Source organism: Athene cunicularia (genome assembly GCF_003259725.1).
Source record: "Athene cunicularia isolate RWA chromosome 4 unlocalized genomic scaffold, athCun1 chr4_part2, whole genome shotgun sequence".
In the NCBI taxonomy this organism is placed as follows: Eukaryota; Metazoa; Chordata; class Aves; order Strigiformes; family Strigidae; genus Athene; species Athene cunicularia.
Genome location: NW_020799099.1, coordinates 7,564,874 through 7,588,327, shown reverse-complemented (window position 1 = coordinate 7,588,327; position 23,454 = coordinate 7,564,874). Strand labels below are relative to the sequence as shown.

Below are 23,454 nucleotides of genomic sequence, written 5' to 3'. Positions count from 1 at the left end.
ACAGGTGTGCACGTACCCCTCTCCCCCTCTCCCCCTCTCCCCCTCTCCCTGTAGATGCGCCGACATTGGCTTTAAAGCAATAATGAAAGTGAGTAAATCTGTTTAGGGCACTAGCCCGCTATGCAGAACAAAGTGTCCGGCTGCAGCGAGCAGCGACAAGTTTCTGATTGTGTTGGAGTAGGCTGTGACATCTTGGAAGTCAATAGGGTTTCCCTGGGTCTGGGCTGGGTGTCAGGGAGCCGCTTCCCCGTTTCATTTCAGAGTGGTGTGGGGAGGGTCTTTGTGCATGGCTTGGGTGCGTGCCCAGCACGCTGGTGCATTAGCTGTAGGTGCTGAGGAATTTTCCAGCCACACGAGTTGGCAGGGAATGAAAGGAACGGGTATTAATTTCTTGGTGTACAGCTCGGAACAGGGGGGACGTAATTGCAAAGATTGACATCGAACCGTGTTTCTGTGTGCCACACAGCATGCAGCCCTGCCTTTTAAAAAAAAATAGCTGAATTTCTCTCCCTGGCTTGACTTTTCTACATTTTGTGTCCATTTGGGTTTGGAGAGGGACACAAGAGGTTTCAGCATTGAGCGGAGAGTTAAATTATGCAGCTGCAAGACTGCCAAGCCCTTCAGAATAGGATGCTTCGTTTAGATTTTCCACAATGCTATTGAAGTGCTTATTTTCCTCCTGAAGAGACACAAACAGATGCAAACTTCTGTAAACACTTTAGAAATGAATTCAGTGAGTTTGGCCTCTCAGCAGTGCTCAATAGCTGACAGAAAAATGTCTAATTAGTGCAAGTGGAAATAATAGGGCCACTTGGATTCCTTCCATCCTCCTCCAAGTCTACTTTTCCTAGGAACTCAAAGGCCCTTTTGTTTGGTAGGTCACCCTCTCTCAGGCTTTTGTGCTGCGATCTATTAAAGGAAGAAGGGGAGGAAAAAAAATAGATTAGGCGATGCTCTGTGCTTAAATATATGGCCTGTTGATGAGCATTTCAAATGGCTGGTTTGCAGTGTCAGTTTACAGGTGCTTGGAGAGGGGGATTCCTCCATTGTTGGCCGGCATAAGCAAAGTTGTGCGTGCAGGGCTCCAGGAATCCTTTTCAAGTGCCATCCTCTTAGAAATCCAGTTCTGGCTCAGGAAAAAAAAGGAAATTTGTACAAATCCGCCCCACCAAAGTGCAAACAAGCTAGCAAATGCTTGCAACAGGTTGGTGTTGCAAGTCATCCTTCGGGCCGCATACTGTAGGCTCTTCTCTAAACCGTTTGACACAGGCTTTCTCCTGCACACCTCAGACAGTGGTTATGCTGCTTAAAATCAAGTATGGGTCTTGCTGTCGGATTTCAGGCTTCTGAGCTAAAAGCAAAGAGAATAGAAATGAGGCTGAGGAGGAGTCCAGGAAACCTGTCTGGTGTCTAAAGCAGTTCATGGACATTGCTGTCTCTCTGTCTCTGCCTGTGCATTTACACAGGGAAGATGAGGGAAGGAGGCTGGTGCCAAGACAGAAATGGGAGATAGCTGCTAAACTTGATGTCTTAGTGGGGATTTGGATAAAGTTTTCTTGGCAGTCTCTCATCCTCTGATGATGCTGTGGGGTCTGATCCTGCCTCCCCTGTGTTGCTTTTACTCTGTCATGAGTGGAGTTACTGACACGAGAGGCACATCGTTTATGTGAGGAGGCTTTGTATGGTTTCAGGTGTTTTCTGTTTTTTGCTTTCTCTTGTGATTGACCACACCACAAAGCAGTACTCGACCATTGCCAGCTCCCAGGTGTTTGAGCCGGGCTCAAAATCAGGAATGATACCTGTGGCTCAAGCAAAATAAACAGCTGAAACCTTCCTGTCTTAAAAAGGAAAACACTGTCAGGAATAGTCATAATTCTAGGTTATAATAAATGCTATCTGATCACTACCACAAAGACTTTTTCCATTATATAAATGCCTAGGAACATAAAGATTATAAGGTGAGTAGAAGTTTTGAGACACCTTTTTAATTGCTAGTGAATATTTGCTTCTTGTAATGTTCAGTACTTCATTTGCTGTAAATCTGTGAAGCCACCTTACAGCAACTAAGAATATCCCTTCTGTTCTAAAATGGTATGTAGGCAGCACCATTAGTCAGAGGGTTACTAAAGCTGAATATTTTCTGTAGACGCTTCACAGAGCCTTTGCAAGGTGAGTTTCTCCAAGGCTGCCCCATGACATTGGTGTTCTTTTCAGGTTTATTTGAAAGCCTCCATCATGGTCAAGGACTGCGCAACGGCAACTGCTATTGTGTTCCTGATTGACCGGTTCCTGTATTGGATTGATGCCTCAAAAAAACTTCTTCAGATTGCCAAGGGTCTGCACAGGCTGCAGCCCACCGTGCCGATCAGTCCTCAGGTGCTCATCCGCCAGGCTCGCCTCTCTGTCAACACAGGTATCACTCTGTTTTCTCAGATCAAGCCCAATTAGGAACTACTTGACTTTGAAGAAGACACTTTGTCCCTTGCTGGAGATGGCATGCTTACGGCCCCGGTGCCATCTTTTCAAACACACAGCCCACTCCCAGCCCCCTTGAGCCCTCCCAGCTCCTCTCACTAGCACAAAGGGGCTGGTATAAAGGGTTTCAGAGGCAAAAGCAGGAGAGAAAATTGTGAAAGGGTGTGGAAAATACTAATTGGAGCTTTTGTTCCTTAACAAATCTTCCCTGCTGGTTTCAAACAGGGATATATGAATTGCTATACTTCTGACCAAGAGCCTTTAAAAAGTAAATTAGAATCCCAGCATTTTTCCTGCACTGTCCCAGCTGCTATTTTTTTTTTCCAGTGGGACCACTTGACTATGCAAAAAATGCAGCTTACAACCCCTTGAGGATAAACTGAACTTAAAAAAAAAAATGTCACCATTCCATCATAATGTGGGCAACACCTGAAGGATTTTTAATATATCTTCCCACTGTCCTACTGGGGAGAAGAAAACAAAGCCAGACAAACCTGCTCTGAAAAAGCCAGTTGAGGAATATTTTATTGGCAGAAAAATAGCCAGTTTTTGCTTGTGGCTGTGGACTTTTCATGCTCCCATTGCTGTGGTGTCTGGGTACTGGCATGCTCCACTTGATGGCCTAGTTCAGCCAACACGTACACTGCTTCACTGGCTGGAGCAGCCTTCTTGAATTCAGCCAGACAACTGAGACAAATAGTAAGGCTCAACATGTATCAAACTAGTCAAATTAGAACTTAAGACATCTCCTGCAGCCCATCAAGCCTGCCATGGGTGACTCTGGCCATGTGACAAAAGCTCTGAGCCATATGACAGGAGGCTGAAAGGCAGAATCTCCACTTTGTGTTGCATGCTGCATTCTTGCTATATATTCTGTGTTTAAGGTGCTTCTTAAAAGCTAATTAGAGAGTGACAGTGAGGCAGTGTAACCTGCAGCTATGTTTTCTGTGGTGGGATGCCAAGTCAGCTGTTTTCAAGGTGCGTCTGCAGAGCTTCCCCTTCTGGTGAACTCCCTAGTGAGACCAAAATGGGTTTCCAAAGCCCACGTTTCCTTGGGACAGAAACAAGCAGCTCTGTTGCTGAAGGAAGCAGGCTGGACTACTTTCTCCTGGAAGAGAAATAAGAGTAGGGAATTCCAACCAGTGGGGTAGTCAGCAGCTTAGTGCTCATCCCAGTCTTAGTGCCACCTCCCCTGCTCTGAATCCTGCAGCAGCCCAAAGCATGGGAAGGAATAGAGTAAGAAATGAGTGCCTGGAGGCACCTGCCTACACCATGGGGCTTGGGTTTACTCTAAAACCAACACACAGCCTTAGCTTTGCCCATAAAGGTGAAGTATCTGTTGTTTTCTCCTTGCGGTTCATTTGGTGAAGCTGCACTGTAGAATGGAGACAGCACTGCACAGAAATTCAACAGAAATACCGGAGCTTGACTCGAGGAAGATTTTCTCACATTTTAAGATTAAGCACTCTTCCAGAAATGTGTGTTAAGTAAAACAGATATATGGATAATTTCCTCTTACTGTGCAACCACATACTATAGAATGTAGTGCATGTATATTTATGACTATTGACAGCAATAAATCTGTGTGCAGGTATTATCAAGATGTATCATGTTAAATATACAGCTTTTTGATGAGATTTTTTTTGTCTGGCTAGAAACAGTTGCCTCATCGGCGTTTTCTGCAATATTTGTTGTATATGTGAAATAGCCAGTGTCAGACATTCCTGAGCATGAGTGGCATCTGCAGTGCATGCTTAATCGGAAAGTTTAGTCTAAGTGTAAACATACTGGCAGTGCTGGGAAGAAAAGTACAATTAGCAGGGGCTTTCACTGATTAATATTTTTGTTCATGTCACATGAAACATTTTTGTATTCTTTTTCTATTTTTTTTTTTTTTAATCAGGTAAACTTCTAAAAGCTGAATATATCCTAAGCAGCCTTATTAATGACAATGGAGCAACAGGTACATATATATATATATATCTTTTCCAATTTCATAGTTACTATTTTGGTGGGATTTTTGTTACTAATTTTAACAGTCACACAAGCTTCAAATACAGCCAGTTTGATCTCAGTAGTGGCTCCTTACATCACATTTCTCTTTTCTTCACCATTCTTTGCTAAAAATGTGGAAACTGCAACTTTGTTTTGAAATTTCCATAATTCCTCCTTCTATATTTTCACCTAGGTGGGAAAATATTCTGGATTGACAGCCTTTATATTAATTTCTCTGCCCAGAGTATTTTAAAATGTGGACCAATTTTAAGCGATTGACTGATCTAGAAAACTAAGACAACTCCCTCCCTGCCAAAAATCCAGATGATTAGAGTAATGCTTACCCTCCAAATTCACACTGATCCTACAAACTAAATGAATACTTTATCTAAACCTGTAGCAGACTGCAGTGCAGTTATGTAGTATCTTCTGGTGTTAAGGAAAAAAAGAGAGTGAGTCCTGGTTCTTACAACACTTTTTTCTATTGCTGGATAAATGTGCAAAACTGTAAAAATGGGACCATTCTTTAATGCATGATAACATTTGTAGAAATTACTTTTTTTTTTTCTTTTCCTTTCTGTCAAATTACTATACTGCTGGTGGTGTGGCTTGTTTCAGATCTGAAGAGATGTGTATTATTTCTAATGGTAACATTTTTTTAGTTTTGACAGACATCCATAATTATTATTTATTTATGTTTCCAAGAGAATATATTTTAGGATTTTATATCTGTTCTCCATTTTCTTGGCCTTCAGGTTTTATTTAGTCAGTACATTCAAGTTTCTCTACAACCGTGAATCTTAAAAATTTTAAGAAGCCTGTTGTGGGTTTTGTTGGTTTGTTTTTCATGTGAAACTGAGGTACACATACAATAAGGGCTTTAAACAAAATACCCGCTATCACTATCCTATTAAGGTGCATTTCATCTCCTTGGGATTATGCTTTGCTTTTAAGATAATTTTCATAAAATTCAATATTAATACTTGTTTGTTTCCCACTGAAGGTGTTTTGTTAACAGACGCTTCACACTGAGAATCGCAGTGAAATGTTCACAATACTTAGGAAAGCTTAGTGATTTTATTCATATTCTATTCTTAAATCCAATATAGATTTGATAATGAAAGACTTTGTGTAACTAATCATACCGTGTTAGCATGAAAACTTATGTTTTAATCTTCATGAGATACTGATATCTGAAAAGAAAACATGCTTTGCCAATGATATTTTACTCTTTTGTACATACTGGTAACCACAAAGATATCCCATATTAATCCTTTTGACTAGTTTTTAGTGGAACTCTATATATTTATATACAGTGAGTCATGTCACAGGAGGGAGGTACCTTTCACATTTTAGATTGGTTTTATGCTCTATATAGCTGTCACTCAAGCTACATACGTCTGTCTACTTATATTCCTTAATGCACTGTCACTTTGTCATCTCTCTGACTCTAAGGCCTGACTCAAACCAGCTGAATTCAATGGGGAGAATCCTGACAATTTACTGGGATTTAGGTTACCCTCAGAGGCTTAAAATGACAGCAATATTTTTAATTCTCTTCTGAGTTTTTGCACTCTTTCTGCAGGTACCTGGCGATACGCTAAGGAAAGTGATAGGACTCTGGTTCAGTCAGTCTGCTTACAGATCAGAGGACAGATTCTGCAAAAGCTTGGTAAGGCTTTTTTCTATAAACCGCTGCTCAAGGTTTTCTCTTACTTTTTTAATGGTACATTTGGCAAATCTCAGAATTTTAGCTTGTGTAGAACACCTGCCTGGTGCCTGTAACACAGCCCCAAAGATGGGCTGTACACCCATCTGTTTGTAGCAAGGACCTAGAGGTGTGTACCCAGCAAACACATCTTAGAAATTTTATTTTATATTTTATAAATATATATAATACATTATATTTTATTACTGATCTTACCAGAGGTTGAGGAGCATTCTGAAATGTTGTTCCCTTTTTCCTTGTGCTACTCCATGTTTGCTAATGCTTTTCCCAAATTCACTGTTCCCAGAGGCATGCAGTAGTTTATCACAGGTACATCACAGCAATTTCCTCTCTCAAGACAAGAAAATCCCTATACTTCAGCGTGATGGGCTTCTGTATTCAGGGCTTGGTACTTGAGGCCAGCAACGTTAATTTGATGCTTTTGATGTGACCTTCCATCTTTCATGACTGTTGAGCTGAAATCTTTTATTAGCATAAAATGTGTGTTTATGCACAGCCAAAAGCTAAAGGAAACTAATAAATGTTCAGTGTCACCAAAGCAAAAAATGCCATGGTATGGTTTTATACTCTTTTGAGGCTTTAGGAGGTGTAAAATAAACTATTAGAAAGCCATCTGTAACAGTAATCTGCTTAGTGACTATTTTTCTGATTTATTTCAGGGATGTGGTACGAGGCAGCAGAGTTGATTTGGGCATCAGTTGTGGGATATTTCAAGCTTCCTCAACCGGATAAAAAGGTAGTATTTACTTTTCACTCCTTGCCAATCTAATAATCATTCCAGGTTAGCTTTTGTTTGTTTCAGAAAAGTCTATTAGCAATAATGTTTCAATTATGCACTTCAGACAAGGTTAACATGCAGGACAAATATGCTAGCCGAAGTCTGTATTGCACATTGTTTCCGCATGCATACACAGACTTATGGACACCTTTTTTCCTGCAGGGGAATGAGGGTAACAGTTTTCATTAAGCAGAATCATCTGAAGTGAACCATCACCTAGGATGTCACAGGTGCCTCTGGCAAGGACAGACTAACCCCAGAATGCAGCCATAGATTTTATTTTTTGATTAGGACAAAGGCTAATTTTTTTAAACTAGTAACCAAGCATGTCTATTTGCTGAGCTGCACTACACAATCTGTTGTGGGTGATGGATTTTCCCAACACTGCAGTATTTGAGCACCTTGCAACAGCTGCCTTATCTGTCTTTAACACCTTTGTGAGGCTTGGCCACACTAATCTCACTGTAGATGAAGCAGCAGTCACACCATGTGTCCATAGCTAAACAAGAATGTGAACCTAAGTCTTGCAAGTCCTAGGGTGATGCTTTAAGAAGTTTTGTAATTGTACCCCAGCATAAGATATGGCACAAAACCAGACCTTGTCACCTCTCCTCTGCCATACCTTAAAGCTTGACCTCAAGTTCAGAATGTTTCTGTGGGAGCAAAGATAGGTAGTGAATTTTGTGGAAAGCATACAGATACTTCCTTGCTTTCTGAACTATTTAGCTGGGCAGACCCTTAGCTAGCACATATGGATCAAATCTTCCAGAGACAGAGGTAATTAGCAAGTTTGTAGATCTATATGTTGTATGTTCATGTCCTATTTTTTAATTGGTTTGGTAGAACCAATTAAAAATTACAAAAAAACCTCCCCAATTATATCAACACCAAGAACTCTTGACTTTTGTCCAGCTCTGTTTATTTGGTGAAATAAGCTAGAGAAGTGTGTTAAAATTGATTCTTGTTTTCTCAGGCTGTGTGATGAGCATTTATTACTTCTATCATCTCTCTAGACGTTCACCATGGATTTTTTAGAAGGACTGGGATCAACTGGCCAGTTCTTAAACATAGTTTTTGGCTTTCTGTAGTCTTTTCTGAAAAATAGTGGTAAAACAGATTGAGTCTTTTTTTCAGATATGATTAGCCATATGATTAATGCAGCTTTTGGTGATAACACGAGACTTCACCTTTGTTGTCACAAACAGCACCTTGGGAAAATTCAGTGCTAAGGAAAATTCAATGCTATTTAAGTTGAAACCTAGAACTAGTGGTAAGAGGGATAGCTGCCACTCATGGAAACTCATACATATCCACCAGGCTATACTTTCTGCAAGTTGAAATTATTAAAGTCCTCTCTTTGGATCTTGTTTGTTTGGTTCGGTTGCTTTCTGGTGTGTTCCACACAGAACCTACTTTATTGTGAGCAGTAAAATTCAAAATGCAAAGGAAAAACCATTATGATAATTTTCCATTTCTCTTCAGGGAATTGCTACTTCCTTAGGTATTATGGCAGACATCTTTGCCTCCATGAATGAGAAGGATTATGTACGTTTTAAAACCAGTGCTGAGATTGACCTGGTAAGACTTGATTTGGTATTTGTGTGTGTAGATTGTCAGATGGACGGTATGTTGTTGTCCCAAATTCACCTACACTTTGTTCTTCCTCCAGTTCCTCTCCTGTGCTGAGAGGTCTGAAGAAACTTCCATTGCTCCTGGTGGAAAAAGTTCATTAGCACCTAGATAGAAGAATGCCTTGCTTCAGGAAAAAGGAAGCATTAAGAGTATTTATAGAGCATGTATGTCTGTGTCTCTGTAACATATAGAATACTTACAGTTCAGAAAGTGACACAATGATGGCAAATCTGAGCAAAAAGGCTCCTGCAGAAACAGACCTGGCTGTTGTTGTTTAAGGTATGATGTCCTGCTCTATCAAAACTCAAAGGTCTCAGTGAGCTCAGGGAACCTACCACAGACATGAAACAAATCCCAAGCTGCCTTGCTTCAATCTAACAGGGTTGCTTACAAGGTAGACCCCCTCTCTTTGAAAAGAAAGCCTTTGAGATGAGGTTTTCCCTCTTGGTTTTTTTTTTTCCACTTCACTAGAGCCTTCTCCAAGAGTCCAGTCATCGCTTATTATCAGCTGCTGAGGCCTGCAAACTAGCAGCAGCTTACAGCCAGTACACCCCACTGTTTGTCCTCACAGCCGTGGTAAGTATTAGTCTTCACTCTGAAAGTGTTATTTGTGTCAGAGAAGAGTCCAGGCTATTAAATTTGGCACTAATCTGTCTTTTAAACATTGCATCATACAGGGTATTGTGTCGGTGTTGTGGGTGTGACACTGTATGTTACTCTGAACTCCAATCAAGCTAAGCAGACAGGTGGAAAGCAGTATCTGTCGACAGAGTGAGGATGGGCTTTCAAGCCCATCTGGGAATACTGCTTCTTCTATAACTACAGCTATATTTCAAAGGGAAAACAGCAAGGTTATTTTCTCCAGGAGACACAGCAGCAGGCAGTTAGCGCCAATGTTTGCTTCAAATTGTATAAAGGAAATAAACATTTTTTCCTGCCTTTATTTATCTCTGACAGGTTTGGGCTTTTAATTCCTTCATTCCTCTTTCATCCCCTCCTAGAACATCCGTGGGGTGTGTTTGCTGTGCTATAGTCATTCCAAGGACTGTCCTCCAGAAAAGAGAAAGTTCTACTTGTCCGAAGCCAAAGAATCCTTTGAGATTGGCCTCCTCACCAAGAATGATAAGAGTCCCATCACCAGCAAGCAGGAGCTCCATAGTTTTATTAAAGCTGCTTTCTGCCTCACAACTGTGCATCGATGGCTCTATGGGGAGGGTGAGAAACTCCGTGAGGTGAGTCAACTATGTAGAGAAGCCATGGAAAAACTTCATTCATACAGCGCTCCATTTACAGAAGAGAAAGAGAAAGGAATGCTTGCCAAGGAGATCATGTCTCTGATCACGTCTGTGAAGAAGCGCCTGCAAGTGGAAAGCTTCCCTAATTCTGATGTCAGGTCTTACGTTCCAGATAGTTATAAAGGGAAAGTGGAAAAACCTATCCTGCCATGGGAAGCCAGCTTTGAGAAAATCCTTGCCATGCATTCTCAGCATCATCTGTCAGTATGTGAAGTGTTTGAAAATACTTGCAGGATTCATAAAACCACTCCGGGAGAAACCCAAGTGGGAGCTTGTATCACAACCTTAAGAACAGAAACCGGAAACATAGACACTGTGTGTACTACTGAAGAAATAGGGTACCAGAGGAAAGGCACTGCGAAAACGCTGAATTCAGCAACAGCAGGAAGTAGCTCAGAGAGATTCAGTGGCCAGAGAAATAAATGCATTGGTTCTGATGTGATGAAAATGTCCTTAGAAGAAGAGATCAAGCCATTAGAAATAGAAGTAAGTGATGAAAACAGTGTTTCCAGCAGATGGCAAAACAGGAGTCCTACTTCAGAGAGCTCTTGGTGCAAGCTGTCAAAATCAAGTTACTCTTCCAGCTGGGAGGAACTAAACTGTAATAGCAGCAAAGGGTCTCCCAGGGAAGGGCAGCAGCAGGAAAAGGGCTCAGCGGAGGAAGAGTGTTGCACAACAGAATCTGATGAAAATGCTCAAGGTGCATACTTGCGCCCATTGCCTCCCAGAGCCTGGCCTCCTTCTCCTCGAGAGCCTGTACGTAGCTCCTGGGGATCTCCTCAGCCTCCCTTAGAGGTAGATGCACCTCTCGCTGGGAGGCTGGTAGAGAAGGCATCTCTTTGCGGAGGAGAGCTGCAGGAGGGAAGACACTGTGGAAAGAGCTCTTCAGAGAAGGAAGAAGGGGAGATGAAGAATGTGGTTCCTTCCCTCTCCACCCTTTACTCTGTTCCTACCAGGCGGAAGGAGGAGGAGGAGGAGATGAATTTCTCCTCCCGGGCAGAGCTGGGCTGCAGGACCAAGGACAGCGGCAGGGAGGGCGGTGGCGGAGCCCCCTGGTCCCCGCCCCGCAGCCGCTTTGTGGGTGCCCGCCCAGAAGCAGAAACTGCAGATAGCACAGAGGATCCCTCGTTGGAGGCACGTCCCCTCACAAATGGGGGGGCTTCTGCATTGTCGACGAGCATCGAGCCGAAAATGGCCAGCGAATCTGCGCGTGACTGGCTGAGGAAATCTGCTGTGGTGGGAAATGGGTCTCTCAAAGTGCCTGAAGTTGACACTCAAGCAGAAACACTAGATGACACGGAATTTGATTTTATCAATACTGGAGACTTAAACAATTATCCTATGGCGTCTGTTCCGAAGCATCAATCAACTCCCAGTGCAACAACAGCTTTGCCCTTGGGAGGAAAGATACCCGTAACCAAGCACTTTGACTGTATCACTACTGAAGAAGACGAAGAAAAGTCTTGGGACATGGTGAGCAGGAAGACACAATCCAGTTCGTCTCTAAGTTCATGGTGCAAATCAGTGCAGATGCCCAGTAGTTCCCCTGAAGGTTCATTTCTGAATCCAAGTGGTTTTGTCTTCATGCCTGGGAGAATGAAGCAAGAAATCCTTGATGCTCGATTTCTGAGCGATGATGATTACATGAAGCTTCTGGCAGGAGTAGAACATAATTGGCTTGTCCAGAGACTGATGCCTACTGGAATTTTTAAATCTAAACAGCTTCGTAAATCATACTGTAAGTTTCCACACAGCAATGGGCATTTTCACACAGCAACAGGTACACCCACAGACAACAGGCTTTATAACACAATGTTTTAGTCATAATTTATTATGACTTTTTTTGTAGTTGCTTTATGAGGTTTTGTGTAAGAATTTTAGAAATGGAAGGACACTCCCTTGACCCATTTTCTCCTGTTTCATCTTATTCATTTGCACATCTTCATGGATGTGCTCATGGAAATGGCCTCCATCTCCATGTCTGCTCAGTCCTTCCTGCTTCAGTCCCTTCATGCAAGAGGTAACTTAAGCTGGTTGAACTCCCTGTGCCAGTTCAAGGCTGTTCTACCCCATTACTTGAGTCTTTGGTTTTGTCGCCCATTTAGTTTCCCCATTTCACCCCTGCAAACTGTGTATTTAGGATAATGATTATTAAGTTAATTATAAATAACAGCCATACCATTAATATGTAGACACTCGATCAATTCTCTAAGAAATGCAGAAGTTAGGAGCAACACCACTATAGGCTGCCTCACTGAGCTCATTAAGTGAAACCCACTTAGGGCTCATCCCATCTTACATGTCTCAAGCCTGTTCGGCAATTTTTTTTGTCCTTAATGTAAAATATCCAACTCTTCACCTAGATACTTCATAGTATGTATTTTGTAGCCCTGTACTTTGCTTTCAGAGAAGCATGGATATCTCCTGGGTGCTGGTTATTTCATCCCTCAGCACAGGCTTAGAGCAGTCCTGTGGAATTCTACTGTTCATTCTATTTGTGATGTTTTCTTTTTGTAGCTGCTCTTCTTTTAAAATACTCAAAGAAATCAGGCCTCTGGACAGGCCAAGAAACAGCTGTATTCATTGGGGACTACCTGAACGTGGCAAAGGAAGGCAAACAGAGAAGTGCATTTTGGATACACTTCCTGCACCAAGAGGAAAGCCTGGGAAGGTATTGACCAAACCAATTTCTGAAACAAAATGTTATGCTATTTCTGTGTAAATAGCATAACATAGTGCTATTTCTGTGTAAATATGAATTAAAATATTATTTTTGTGTAAATGCTATTTCTGTGTAAATATGAAGGAAAACTGTCTGGTAAGATTAGTCTTATACCTGTAATTCAGCTAGTCCAGTGCCCTGTTAGACAGGAGTTTTAATCAAGTGTTTTCAGAAGGCAGTACAAGTTTTTACCTGGACAACTACAGAAATCATAGTCACAGTGGGAGAAGATAATTTCTTTAGTCTGTTTCAACCTAGTTTACATTTGGTTAGATTTGGACTGATTTGCTGTAGCAAGAATTTTTTATGGCTTTCCCAAATCTCTTGGGCATTTTGGCAATCTTTCCCACCACTCCATGTAATTCTTTACTTTTTAATTCCTCAGAAGAAAAAGCTACTTCACTGTTGTGTTCTAACAGCCATTCTAATAACAGCCAGTTAATGTTCATTTGCTCATGACAACTCTTAGGCCTGACTTTACCTTTGTGTTGGATTAATGTTGCTTCCATTTTATATGACCTCTAGCTTTGCATTAGAGAATTAGCAATATATATATATATATATGGCAATACTTATAAGCAGAAAGGTGTTTCAGTTGCTTTTCTTTAATTTCAGCAGCAGGTTTATGCAATGGGGATGCATCTGCTCTGAAAGCAGGATTAAAATCACCTATTTGCTTCATAAAGGCCTCTACACCAGGAGAGCTCTGCTAACTACTAATTGCAGATTCTGCATTGTTATTAGAAGTAGCTTATGAATTATTATCGGTTAAGAGCAGTATTTTAAGTACCTCTGAGTCAGGTCTCCCTTCAGAGTCAAGAAGAGTTGACTTTAAATATTCCAATGTTACAAAACCTCCATCCTAGGATTTGACTGATCAGTACAACATTTTATGCCTGTAACAGCTATAGGAGAAATCACAACTTTAATCGTTGCCATTTTAAATGCATCACCAACAGCTGGCTTTGCTTCTGAACAGCCAAGCTCTGCTTTGTAGTGATGTTTCTGTGTCACAAGTAGGGCTTCCCGAGTGCAGTCTGCTGCTACGCCAAACACTTCTCCTTTTGTTTAGGTATGTTGGGAAAGAATATAAAGAAGAAAAAGGACTACTTCATCATTTCAGTGACGTGGAGAGGCAAATGACTGCCCAGTACTATGTGACGGAATTCAACAAAAGGCTGTATGAGCAGAAGATCCCTACCCAAATCTTTTATATCCCATCTGCGGTACTCCTGGTAAGAACTGCCTTTTAAGCAATACAAAGGAATTGATGGGAAGAATGTCTTAAGACTGCTGATTTTAAAATAGTAGCAGTTAGGCCACCTATGACCTTACCTGGTAGATGCATTTGCTTATTTCAGGACAGAAGACACCTACCTGCAGAGCTACAAGTTCATGGGTGCACTGGCAGAAAAGATGCCATGTACTGTTAGAAGTCACAAACTCACTTGTAAATGAAGCTCAAGAGTTACCTGGCCTTTTATATCATCTAACAGTATATAAACATCTTTTTTTGGGGGGTAGTTATGAAATCTGAACAGCAAAGTGACCCATTTTGAGCACCACAAAAATGTCTAACCCTCACTAGAATCCAGGAAGTGAGGCTCTTGTAGACAAGTTGATTTGCTACAGGACAACTTTGGGGCCTTTTCTGCATGATGCTGAATTTCAGGAACACAGGACTGGAAAGGACCACCTCATGACTCATCAGGTCCAGTGCCCTGATATCACAGACAGAAACACTGCATAATCCCTTTTTATACCCATTAAGCCATGTCTTAAAAGCAGACATGTTGTGTGTTGAGTTTTAACCTTCATTGCTTCCAATAAGAAATCATTTTAGATCTGCTTTCTTGACATCTGGAAACTTTCTACTACTTTCTAACCTAAAATGAATTTCTATTTACTGTCTCTCTCACAACTTCTTTGAGGCCTAGATCTAAGGAAGGAGCAGCAATAACATCCCCTCATAGCCTCTGTTCTCTAGACTAGGGAAGCCAAGCTCATTTTAGTGTTACCTCAAGATACAGGTCTCTCTTCCCCTGTTCATCTGGGAAGCCCTGAGCCTATTCTACTTTGAATTCCCATTTCTTAAACATCGATGATCTGAATTGTACAGTGTTCCCCTGAGACCCCTCCACGCCTTCTGCAGATGCAACAGGAAACCTTACTCTTAGCGAGACCTGCATTTTTCATGGTCATATCACACTGGCAGCTCAGTCGTCCTTCACGTGGCTATCACGAAAAGCTTTTTTCCTCAGTAACAACCTCTTAGCATAGAATAGGAGACCTTTAAACCACAGACACCTTTAAACCATGGTTCAATTAACTTGTTGATGCAACCTCACCACTGATCCAAGGCCCAACAGCCTGCTTCTTTTTTTGCTTACCCCTGACAGCACAACCAGTGTTTATCTCTCCACCTGTGTGGGCTGTTCACAGTCATGAGAAGGAAATGCCGATGTCTTCCTTGCAGCTGAGCATACTTGGATGAGTGAAGAAAGACTGGTGGAATTGGCAGGGCCATGACCTTCAGCAAGGCCATAGATCTGTCAGCCACCTCTCAGTCAGGCCATTTCTGTCCCTCCATCCCAGTGGTCCAGCCTCAGAGGTGACCTGCTGAGAGCCACGAGAACCAAGTGGCTGAGAGGTGGCTGGGATGTGGAGTTATCTGAGGGAGCCTGGGAAGAGGGGCAGCAAAGTCACCAGAATGACTTTCTCTCTTGAGCGGGTTGCTTCTACCCTCTTCTGCATGATGGTTGTGAGGAAAGCATGCAAAGTTGTGAGACAAATGGCCCTGCTGTGCCAGCACCCAGCCTGATCATTAGAGGCAGGAGCTGCATCTGGGTGTCCTGGCACAGAGGTTAGAGCTGACATCCAACCCCCAGTGGGAAAGTAAAGGATCTTTTCTTTATTCTTATTCTTAACTTTCCATTTGGCTTGTGTTTCAAATATGGAGAGCTGCCCTCTGGGGTACAGAGCTGAATTCGCTGTTTCATTATGAGTAGGTATATGATAGCATGCTATGCGTATTACTATTTCTGTTAGCCATTCTGGCACTAGATCTGGCTCTATGCCACTCGCTAATAAGGCCTAATGAGAGTCTGGCATCAGTACTTACAAGTCTCTGAACACAGAAATTACTAAAACAACCCCCAGAACCTCCCACTGCTTATTTACACACTGAAGACGGACCAGGTGCCAGTTTAGCCAATCTTTTCAGCTTTCTAGCTTATTCTTTATAGTCTCCTGAAAGAAGTTCCCTATTTGCTGGACAAACTAGATATTTGTAGAATTCATTGCTCGTGGAGCTTGGCCTGCCAGGCTGATTTTGTGTTGGATCTTGTTCCACCCTTTGTTCTAGTTAAATACAAGCTCCACATCTAAACAGCCTGTGTTCTGAATCAGCAGTGGGTTAACATGGAGACTCTTCTCATCCATCTTATGACACAAAGTTCTAGGAGGAAAAGACAAGACTTTAGTTAGAGCAGCTTTAGCATCCTTGTTTTCACATTTCTGCTTGCATGACTGTCATTAATGATCTCTTTTCAGATACTGGAAGACAGAACTATAAAAGGATGTGTGAGTGTGGAGCCCTACATCCTTGGGGAGTTTGTGAAGCTGTCCAATAACACAAAGGTAGTAAAGAATGAGTACAAAGCCACAGAGTATGGTCTAGCCTACGGCCATTTCTCCTATGAGTTCTCCAATGGAGCAGATGTTGTTGTTGATCTGCAAGGTTTGTATTACAGTGAATTTCATTTCTTGAGTGTCCTCTCATGTTGCAGAATATGCTGTATAAAGGACATGCTGTCTCTAAGTGACGTAAAGTGAGGGAGGTATGTGCAGGTATGTCTTTGCCTTGAGCAGTGCTCGTGTTCTCCATTGCATCACAGCAAGAGCACGTAAGCTGTGTGCTCCCAAGTGTGCCACAGATTCATGCCATGGAGTGGTCTGCTGCATCCAATTAGACTAAAGCCAGTCTGCAAGGATGTGCCTTGTGGAACCATCTAAAGGAGAACCACTAAAAGAGGCAGCGGGTTTTGTCAAGCTTTCTCCCTCCTAAAATTGGCAAGCCAAAATAGTCTCTTGTTCATCTAATGAAGAATTGAGCTCTTGGTTAAGAGCCAACAATAAGATCTTTTGGACTCAACCTTGAGCCCACGGGTATCTTTGGGATATCCGTTTCATTAAATGCTCATTACATACCTCTTAGGGTTCTGCTTTTGCTGAAATAGGCACAAACTGGGAATCACTGAAGCGTCATTCACAGAGTGTGGCCTGTGCCAAGCAGACAGTCCTCAGTACAATAATACAAAGGCTGTGATGTTTGATACCAAGATGTGTCCTTTCTTCCACAGGTTGGGTGACAGGTAATGGGAAAGGCCTCATCTACCTCACAGACCCCCAGATTCATTCTCTTAATAGCAAAGATGTTTCACGCTCCAACTTTGGGAAGAAAGGAATTGATTACTTTTTTAATAATCAACACATGAAGTGCAATGAAATCTGTCGCTGTCTGTCTTTAACAAGACCCCCGGTAGAGCTGCCACTGTAGACTCGCACAAGATAGTAATGCAAAGAATGACCCATAAGCTGGACAGTATTTTATCTTACACACTTTTAGGAGCATACTGTCTTTGTGAGATCAGAGCCGCTGAGACGATACTCATGTAAGTCCAGCCATGAGTTTGGCAAGTTTGGGTCTTTGCATCCAGGCTGGTAATACCATGTTACCAACTTGTGTACCATCTGAACCTCGTGTTGTTGTAGCCATCTGTAAGAATGAACAGAACAGAGAAGTAAGAAACAGCCTCTCAAATTCAGCTGGATGTGTACTTCAAGACTGTATAAACTTTGCATTCATTCAGACCCAGTAAGGGCAATAGGCACCATCTGATCTTTGGAAATAGAATATGAAGTAGAGATAGAAGCAGAGAGCTGTATTTCAACCATCTGAAATTTTCAAAAACTTGTATAAATGCTTCAGGGAACAAATGGTAATGTTTTGGCTTGCTTAAAAAATATCAGGGTTTCTTCAGGGGTGTGTATGTCTGGGTGCATACGTGATCACACAACATCTAAACAGATGCAAATAGGGTTTTAACTGTAACTGCCAAGAAAGCTCTGCTGCTCTGCAAGGGAAAAATAGTGTTCTTGAATCAAGAGATGCTTCACATGAATAATCTTGGACTGCTACATTTAACAAACTCTCAGAAGACTTTCCCAAGAGAAGAACAGCTCTCACTTAAGGAGAGCATGTCTCTTCTGCCTGTAATGAAACTGTGAGCATCGTGGATTTGGTGAACAATTCTATAACTAATTCTCACCAATCATCTCACTGGATGTCAGTGTAGCTTTCACAAAGGAGCAGTTCTGGGGGGAGATCTGCATCTAATAAGCATGAGTAAGCAGCTTCAGTGCCAGTTTTGGTTCCAGCTAGGCAGGCAAAGCACCCCTTCCCTTTGAGCTTCTGTCGTCCAGCCTCACAGAGCTGCGAGGCAGAAGATTGTTCAGGGAAGAGAGGTGCCTTTCTCAGCCAGGTCCCTGGCAGAAGCGGACAGAAGGAGACTTGCAATTTGCAGCCAGTAGCAATGGGTTGTACCTCAGTGCTGCTGGACGCACAGCCTGCAGAGAGAGCTTCCAACCCGCTTCTTTTCTGGCACATCCCAGAAATACATTTTTGAAAGTAAAACAGATGTCTGATAATATTTAAGTGATATATTTACACTTGCCTCTACCAACAACTCACACCAAGATCCTGATCCTCCCACCCTACTCTACTCATACAGCCAAAGACTAAATTTCTACCTACACGATGAGTGGTTTTCTTGGCCACTCTGCCTGTGCTGGAGACATGCTTTACCATCATTTTTTACTGTCCTTTACCCCTGATTTTTAACACCAGGACTGAACAGCCTGTGGCAACATGTATGCTGGCCACATGCTTCAGTAGTGCCTGCCTGGGTTAGAGGCAGCTGCAGCCTTTTACTTTTATGAAACAATCTTTCACAGCTTTGTTTTGTTTTGTTGTTTGTTTGTTTTTAAACTAAAGCTCGGGATTCATTCACATGACCTCCTTGGACACCTACAGTAATTCACGTACTGATAAGCACTCACTCATCCACCTCCAAGAGATCCAACTGCTAGAGTTAATCTGTCACAGCAAATTTCAGAAGCACATAGAGGAGAGCAATGCGCTCGTAATTTGGTGAATTCTAGCTGAAGAGCTGATTTTTTTTTTCTTTTTTTTTCCTGCACAGGCATGTTAGCTAAAAAGAGTCAAATCTGCTGGCATGGTCAGATAATGTATACATGTGCTGTAAAGAAAAGAGAAAAAAAATAAGAGAGGATGGGAGCTCCTCACACAAAATGCTGTACCTCTTCAATGCTAAATTAAGCCAACTGGAGTGTCTGGGTGAGAAAAAAACAAACAAACAAACAAAACAAAAACCCCAAACAAAGCAAAAAACTCTTGGCAACATTACCCAAAATCAGGCTATGTTAAAGGTAGAATTTTCAAATCAAATACACTGACTAATGCATTTGACTCCTAAATAAATGCAACTGTCCATTTTACATCTACTGTGGCCAGACTTTTAAGGAGTTACTTGGCCAGGATGAGTGGGCTTCAACCTTCATTTCCAAGGAATGATTAACCTGAATGAGCTTCCAGGACGATGCTTGTCTCAGCCTCTGTCAGGGGTGCATGGCAGATTTTGATTAAAAGCAGAGGGCATATCTTTGCATCTACAGGTTACAGATGATTTTCTATTCCGTAGGAGAAGGAAAGTGATCTTATATTCTTCCCGCACATCTTTCCTGGTGTTACGAGCCTAACCAGCAAGCAGAAAAGCTACTTCTGGGAAAGTTAAAGCAACAGTTAGACGTATTCCCCTTAAGAGTGCCACATATGACTGGAATAACAGACAGGACTGGAGCTAACATTTGTTGCTGCCTCTCCAGCCAAAAGAAACTATGGTGAGACCTAGGTTTTACTCTTCCAAGACCATATTAGCACCTCCAAAATATTTGTGTGCGCCTGCATATGCATGTGAACTCCCATGTCTATTATGAGGCTCTTCATGTGAAACATGGTAAGTAGCTTTCCTGCTCCATCAGCAGTGAAAAGCTGCATTCATTTCAAATTCTCCTCTTCTCCTCCAAAGCCCTGATGTCCCAATGCCCCCGAGCTCAAAGGCTGGGATCGTTTCTTTGGGAAGATTTTTCTGGTGAGAAAGGGAACACAGCATCAAACTTCCACAAAAAGATGGGTCCCCAACAGAGAGTTAGCTTTAACAAAACCATCCGCTTTTGTTTCTGCAGCCAGCAGAGATTTTTAGGCTTTTGTTCCCGCTTTTTAGCAATGCTATTGTTTTCTAGGTGATGTTTGTGCCGAGTTGTTTGGAAGGATGCCCTATCACTGCACTGACTGATTAGAACTAGGTGTAAAGAGGGAGAATCAAGAGAAGAAAAAAAAATTAAATCTCTTTATTATGGTGCATAAACCTTCAGTGTTGGGGAGCTGGGCAGCTGCGCAGGAAGAAAAATGCATTCAAAAATATAATGCTAGTGTGAATAATCCTTTCTCGAATGCTGCTTGCAGACTGCTTCAGCTTTGTCAGGTGAACTTGAACTGGGCCATCAGATTTGCTGCCATTCCCATTGCACACTGTCTATCACCCCGGGGCATTCACCATCTTGACTGTTGTTAAAAGCGAGCAAACAATCCATCATTGAGCTGGGGAGTCACTCGCTCATAGAAAAGTAAAATCGGCATGTGACGGTACACTCAGCCCCAGTGTTTCGCAGATTAAAGTGATACATGAAAACTCACGTGTTACTGGGAAGATTAAGTCCGTTATCTTGTTCTGCAGCCAATAAAGGACAGCCTTGTCTTCAGCAGTAGGGAAATGCTGGCTTTAACCAAGTGACAAACGCTGTTCATACATAGCTTCGTGCTCCAGCAAAAGAGAGCGCCGAGCTCTAAAGAGGAAACAAAGCTAGTTAGCAAGATCTCTGGAATTAATAGGCGGCAGAGATGCTGTGTTAAAGCCTCTCTGCAGAGGCTTTCCCTTCTCTATAGAGACAATTACAAGCAAAACAAAACCTCCCGGACAATCTCTGCAGAACAAAGTGTCCTAATACGCTGCCAACAGCCAGCCCTGCGATGCCTGCTCTAATAGCACAAGCAGTTTCGAGACCCCTGAGAAGTAACGCCTTTTCCAGCTTATGCCTCTTGTTCAAAGAAAGGAAAAAAACCCTATTTAGATATGCTCCTGAATAAATCTATCTGTGGGAAATTTTAATATTTTCATTTCTTCCTAATATTTGCATTTAGCAGCTGGTTTCTGTTGTTGGGTTGTAGCATACATTTTACTATGTCAGTCAAAGTTGTGGCTACTCACAGTTAAACGTGAGTATCAGGTACCAGCTTTTCCAGTTCCCTGTTGAAAAAGGCATCGTCATATTTAACCCCACAGATTCTACTGGTCTTACTCTTCACAGGCTTGGGCACAAATTCAAAGTTATCAGTCCTTCACAAATGCAGGCAGTCATCCAGGGCTTGGATACTAGAAGTTCTGCATTAATGTGCTCTATAACCTCATAAGCCTGAAGAACTTAGATACATACATGGCCTGAAATGCATAGAACTTAAATTATTTGTTCATATTTGTGGTATAAAGAGATGATTTGGGGGGGGAAATAAATAGTTGACTCAGACTGATGTTGAAGCATTTAATATTTTGCCTGGAAGTTTTATCTTGGAGCTACTCACCAAAAAAAATCCTGTTCTGCTATTTCCTCTGTTTTCAGAAGAAAGGAATATTTTTTTTCTCTTTTTTTAAGAAGTTCAGTGGTTCATATTAAGTAACTTTCTACCAGAGGTGCTTTTGGGGCTTGATTAATCATAACACACTCCAAAGTCCAGCATAAGAGCTCAGTATGACCATTAAGAGCCAGTCAACCTGCGATCTCTACAAAATGAATGAAACTGTGCTGTGCCGGTGCAGTGAAATACTATCATTGGCTGCGGGGACGTAAAGTCTGAAGAAACATCTCTTCCTCTCGACTAAAGCACCCAACTCGAGGACTTGAGTTTACACCCAGTGTAAGCACTGCAGTAAGTCAAGCACAAAAACATTCTACTCTTGACAAGGTGATGATACTTTCCTGTCCTTCAGGGAAGATATTCGATCAAAGAGGTTTTTCCCACTTACCTTTCTGTGGATATCCAGGTGAAAGGCAGAGGTCTTGTTTGCTGTGTGTCATGTACTTAAGCATAAAAGTTAGTAAATCTGATATCAAGAGGGAACAAGTTAATGCAGCCAAAGCTTATTAACCACAGGCAGAATGATTTTCTCACTCTTGCAATACCCAACATCTCTACAATGCGCTTTTGGGGAACTTCTCTCAAAAAAGCTGCAGTGTGAAAGGAAGACCCTTGGTTATTCCGACAGCACGAGGCTGAGCCAGGTTTGGCTCTGATGCTCTCCCTCCGAGTCAGCAGCATCCTTGGGCCGCTGAGGCTAGCAGCAGGCAGGAGTGGAGTGACCCCTCCAGCTGTGAGGCAGCCCCTGCACTCGAGGCAGCACGTCCCCACCGCCCTGAGAGCCCAGCTGCTGGATTTAGGCATTGGTCCTTTACCAGAACAAGCTATTCATGGCTACTGAGGGGAAAGCCTCAAGTGAGCAAGCTCAGCAAGGCAACCTGCGCTGCCAAATCTCTTCTGCTTGGCAAAACTCAGTGCTAATGCTGAACACACCAGCACCAGCCTCCTCGGCAATCTCCTTCCTGCTGTGCGGTTGCTTTTCCAGGCACAGGACTGGCACCCAGCATGGGAGTTTTCCCAGCTCATCCTGCCCTCCTGAAGAGCTGTGGAGGGCTCCTGCGGATGCTGGGGGAGCCCCCAGGGGAAGGGAAACCAAACATGCACAGCTGTATCTCCAGACATTGTATGCATGTTGGGGCAAACATGCTCTTTACAGGTGGTGTGGCATACTACTGTAACTGCTGCTCCCTTGAAATAGCCAGAACAGGGATATTTGAAGCAAAGTGTCAACTGGTAAGGGCCACTGTCACCTGCTGCCTTGGAGGGAAGTCCCTGCACCAGCACCCGGGTGCCTTCCCCAGCCCTGAAGGGAAGCCAGCAGCCCGGGGATGGCCCAGCGGCAGCAGCGTGCTGCTCTCACCCCTCTCCCGGGAATGGCACACACCACCCTCCCTCCTTTTTTCCACTTGGATGAAATCATCTCCCCTGTCCCCTCTGCAGTGCGGGAGCAGATGGGGCTGTTGGCCTCTGCAGACGCCTGCCGCTCTGGCTTGTGTGAGCCCATGGTGCCTCCAGCTCCCCCCGCCTGCCCATAGAACAGTCTCCACATAGAACTTAATCCCATTCTTTAATCAGAAAACTTGGCAAAGCTATTTCTAAAACAGAGCGTATCTGTCATCAAAAGATACCAAGTTATTCACAGTTCGGTTATTGCTAGATCCTGCCGAACGCTTCCACCGAAGCTGCGTGTGCTGCTGGACCAGAGCACTCACAGCACCAAGGTGGAGCCACAGGTCCCATAGCGGCAGGTCCAGCATCCCCCGTCCCTTTCCCACCAAGGGGGTGCAAGGGCGGCGTAGCCAGCACCCAGGGGTGCCCGGGCAGCCTGGCCGATGAAGGGCAGGGTAACGCTGGCTGGCAGCAGGTGCCTTCCCTCCCTCGGTAACAGCCAAGTGAAGCCCAAGCTGCCGTGCCGGCTACCGGGGCTGCCATCCCCTCCGAGCAGGCCATCACGTTAATAGAGGTTGATTTGCAAACGGCGTCGCCACCGCCCCC

General features: G+C 43.0%; 1 protein-coding gene across 1 annotated transcript in view; it reads left to right on the top strand.

Moving 5' to 3' along the window:
• ALPK1 (alpha kinase 1) overlaps nucleotides 1-19,047 on the top strand; it is a 48,676-nt gene extending 29,629 nt beyond the window's left edge. The window contains exons 4-14 of the mRNA XM_026848188.1: nucleotides 2,215-2,413; nucleotides 4,379-4,438; nucleotides 6,056-6,142; nucleotides 6,859-6,935; nucleotides 8,460-8,555; nucleotides 9,081-9,185; nucleotides 9,611-11,642; nucleotides 12,422-12,575; nucleotides 13,699-13,861; nucleotides 16,179-16,365; nucleotides 16,988-19,047. Of these exons, the coding sequence (XP_026703989.1) occupies nucleotides 2,215-2,413; nucleotides 4,379-4,438; nucleotides 6,056-6,142; nucleotides 6,859-6,935; nucleotides 8,460-8,555; nucleotides 9,081-9,185; nucleotides 9,611-11,642; nucleotides 12,422-12,575; nucleotides 13,699-13,861; nucleotides 16,179-16,365; nucleotides 16,988-17,184 (3,357 nt within the window). The 3' untranslated portion in view covers nucleotides 17,185-19,047. The remainder of the gene's footprint in view (nucleotides 1-2,214; nucleotides 2,414-4,378; nucleotides 4,439-6,055; nucleotides 6,143-6,858; nucleotides 6,936-8,459; nucleotides 8,556-9,080; nucleotides 9,186-9,610; nucleotides 11,643-12,421; nucleotides 12,576-13,698; nucleotides 13,862-16,178; nucleotides 16,366-16,987) is intronic.
• The last annotated feature ends 4,407 nt before the right edge of the window (nucleotides 19,048-23,454 follow it).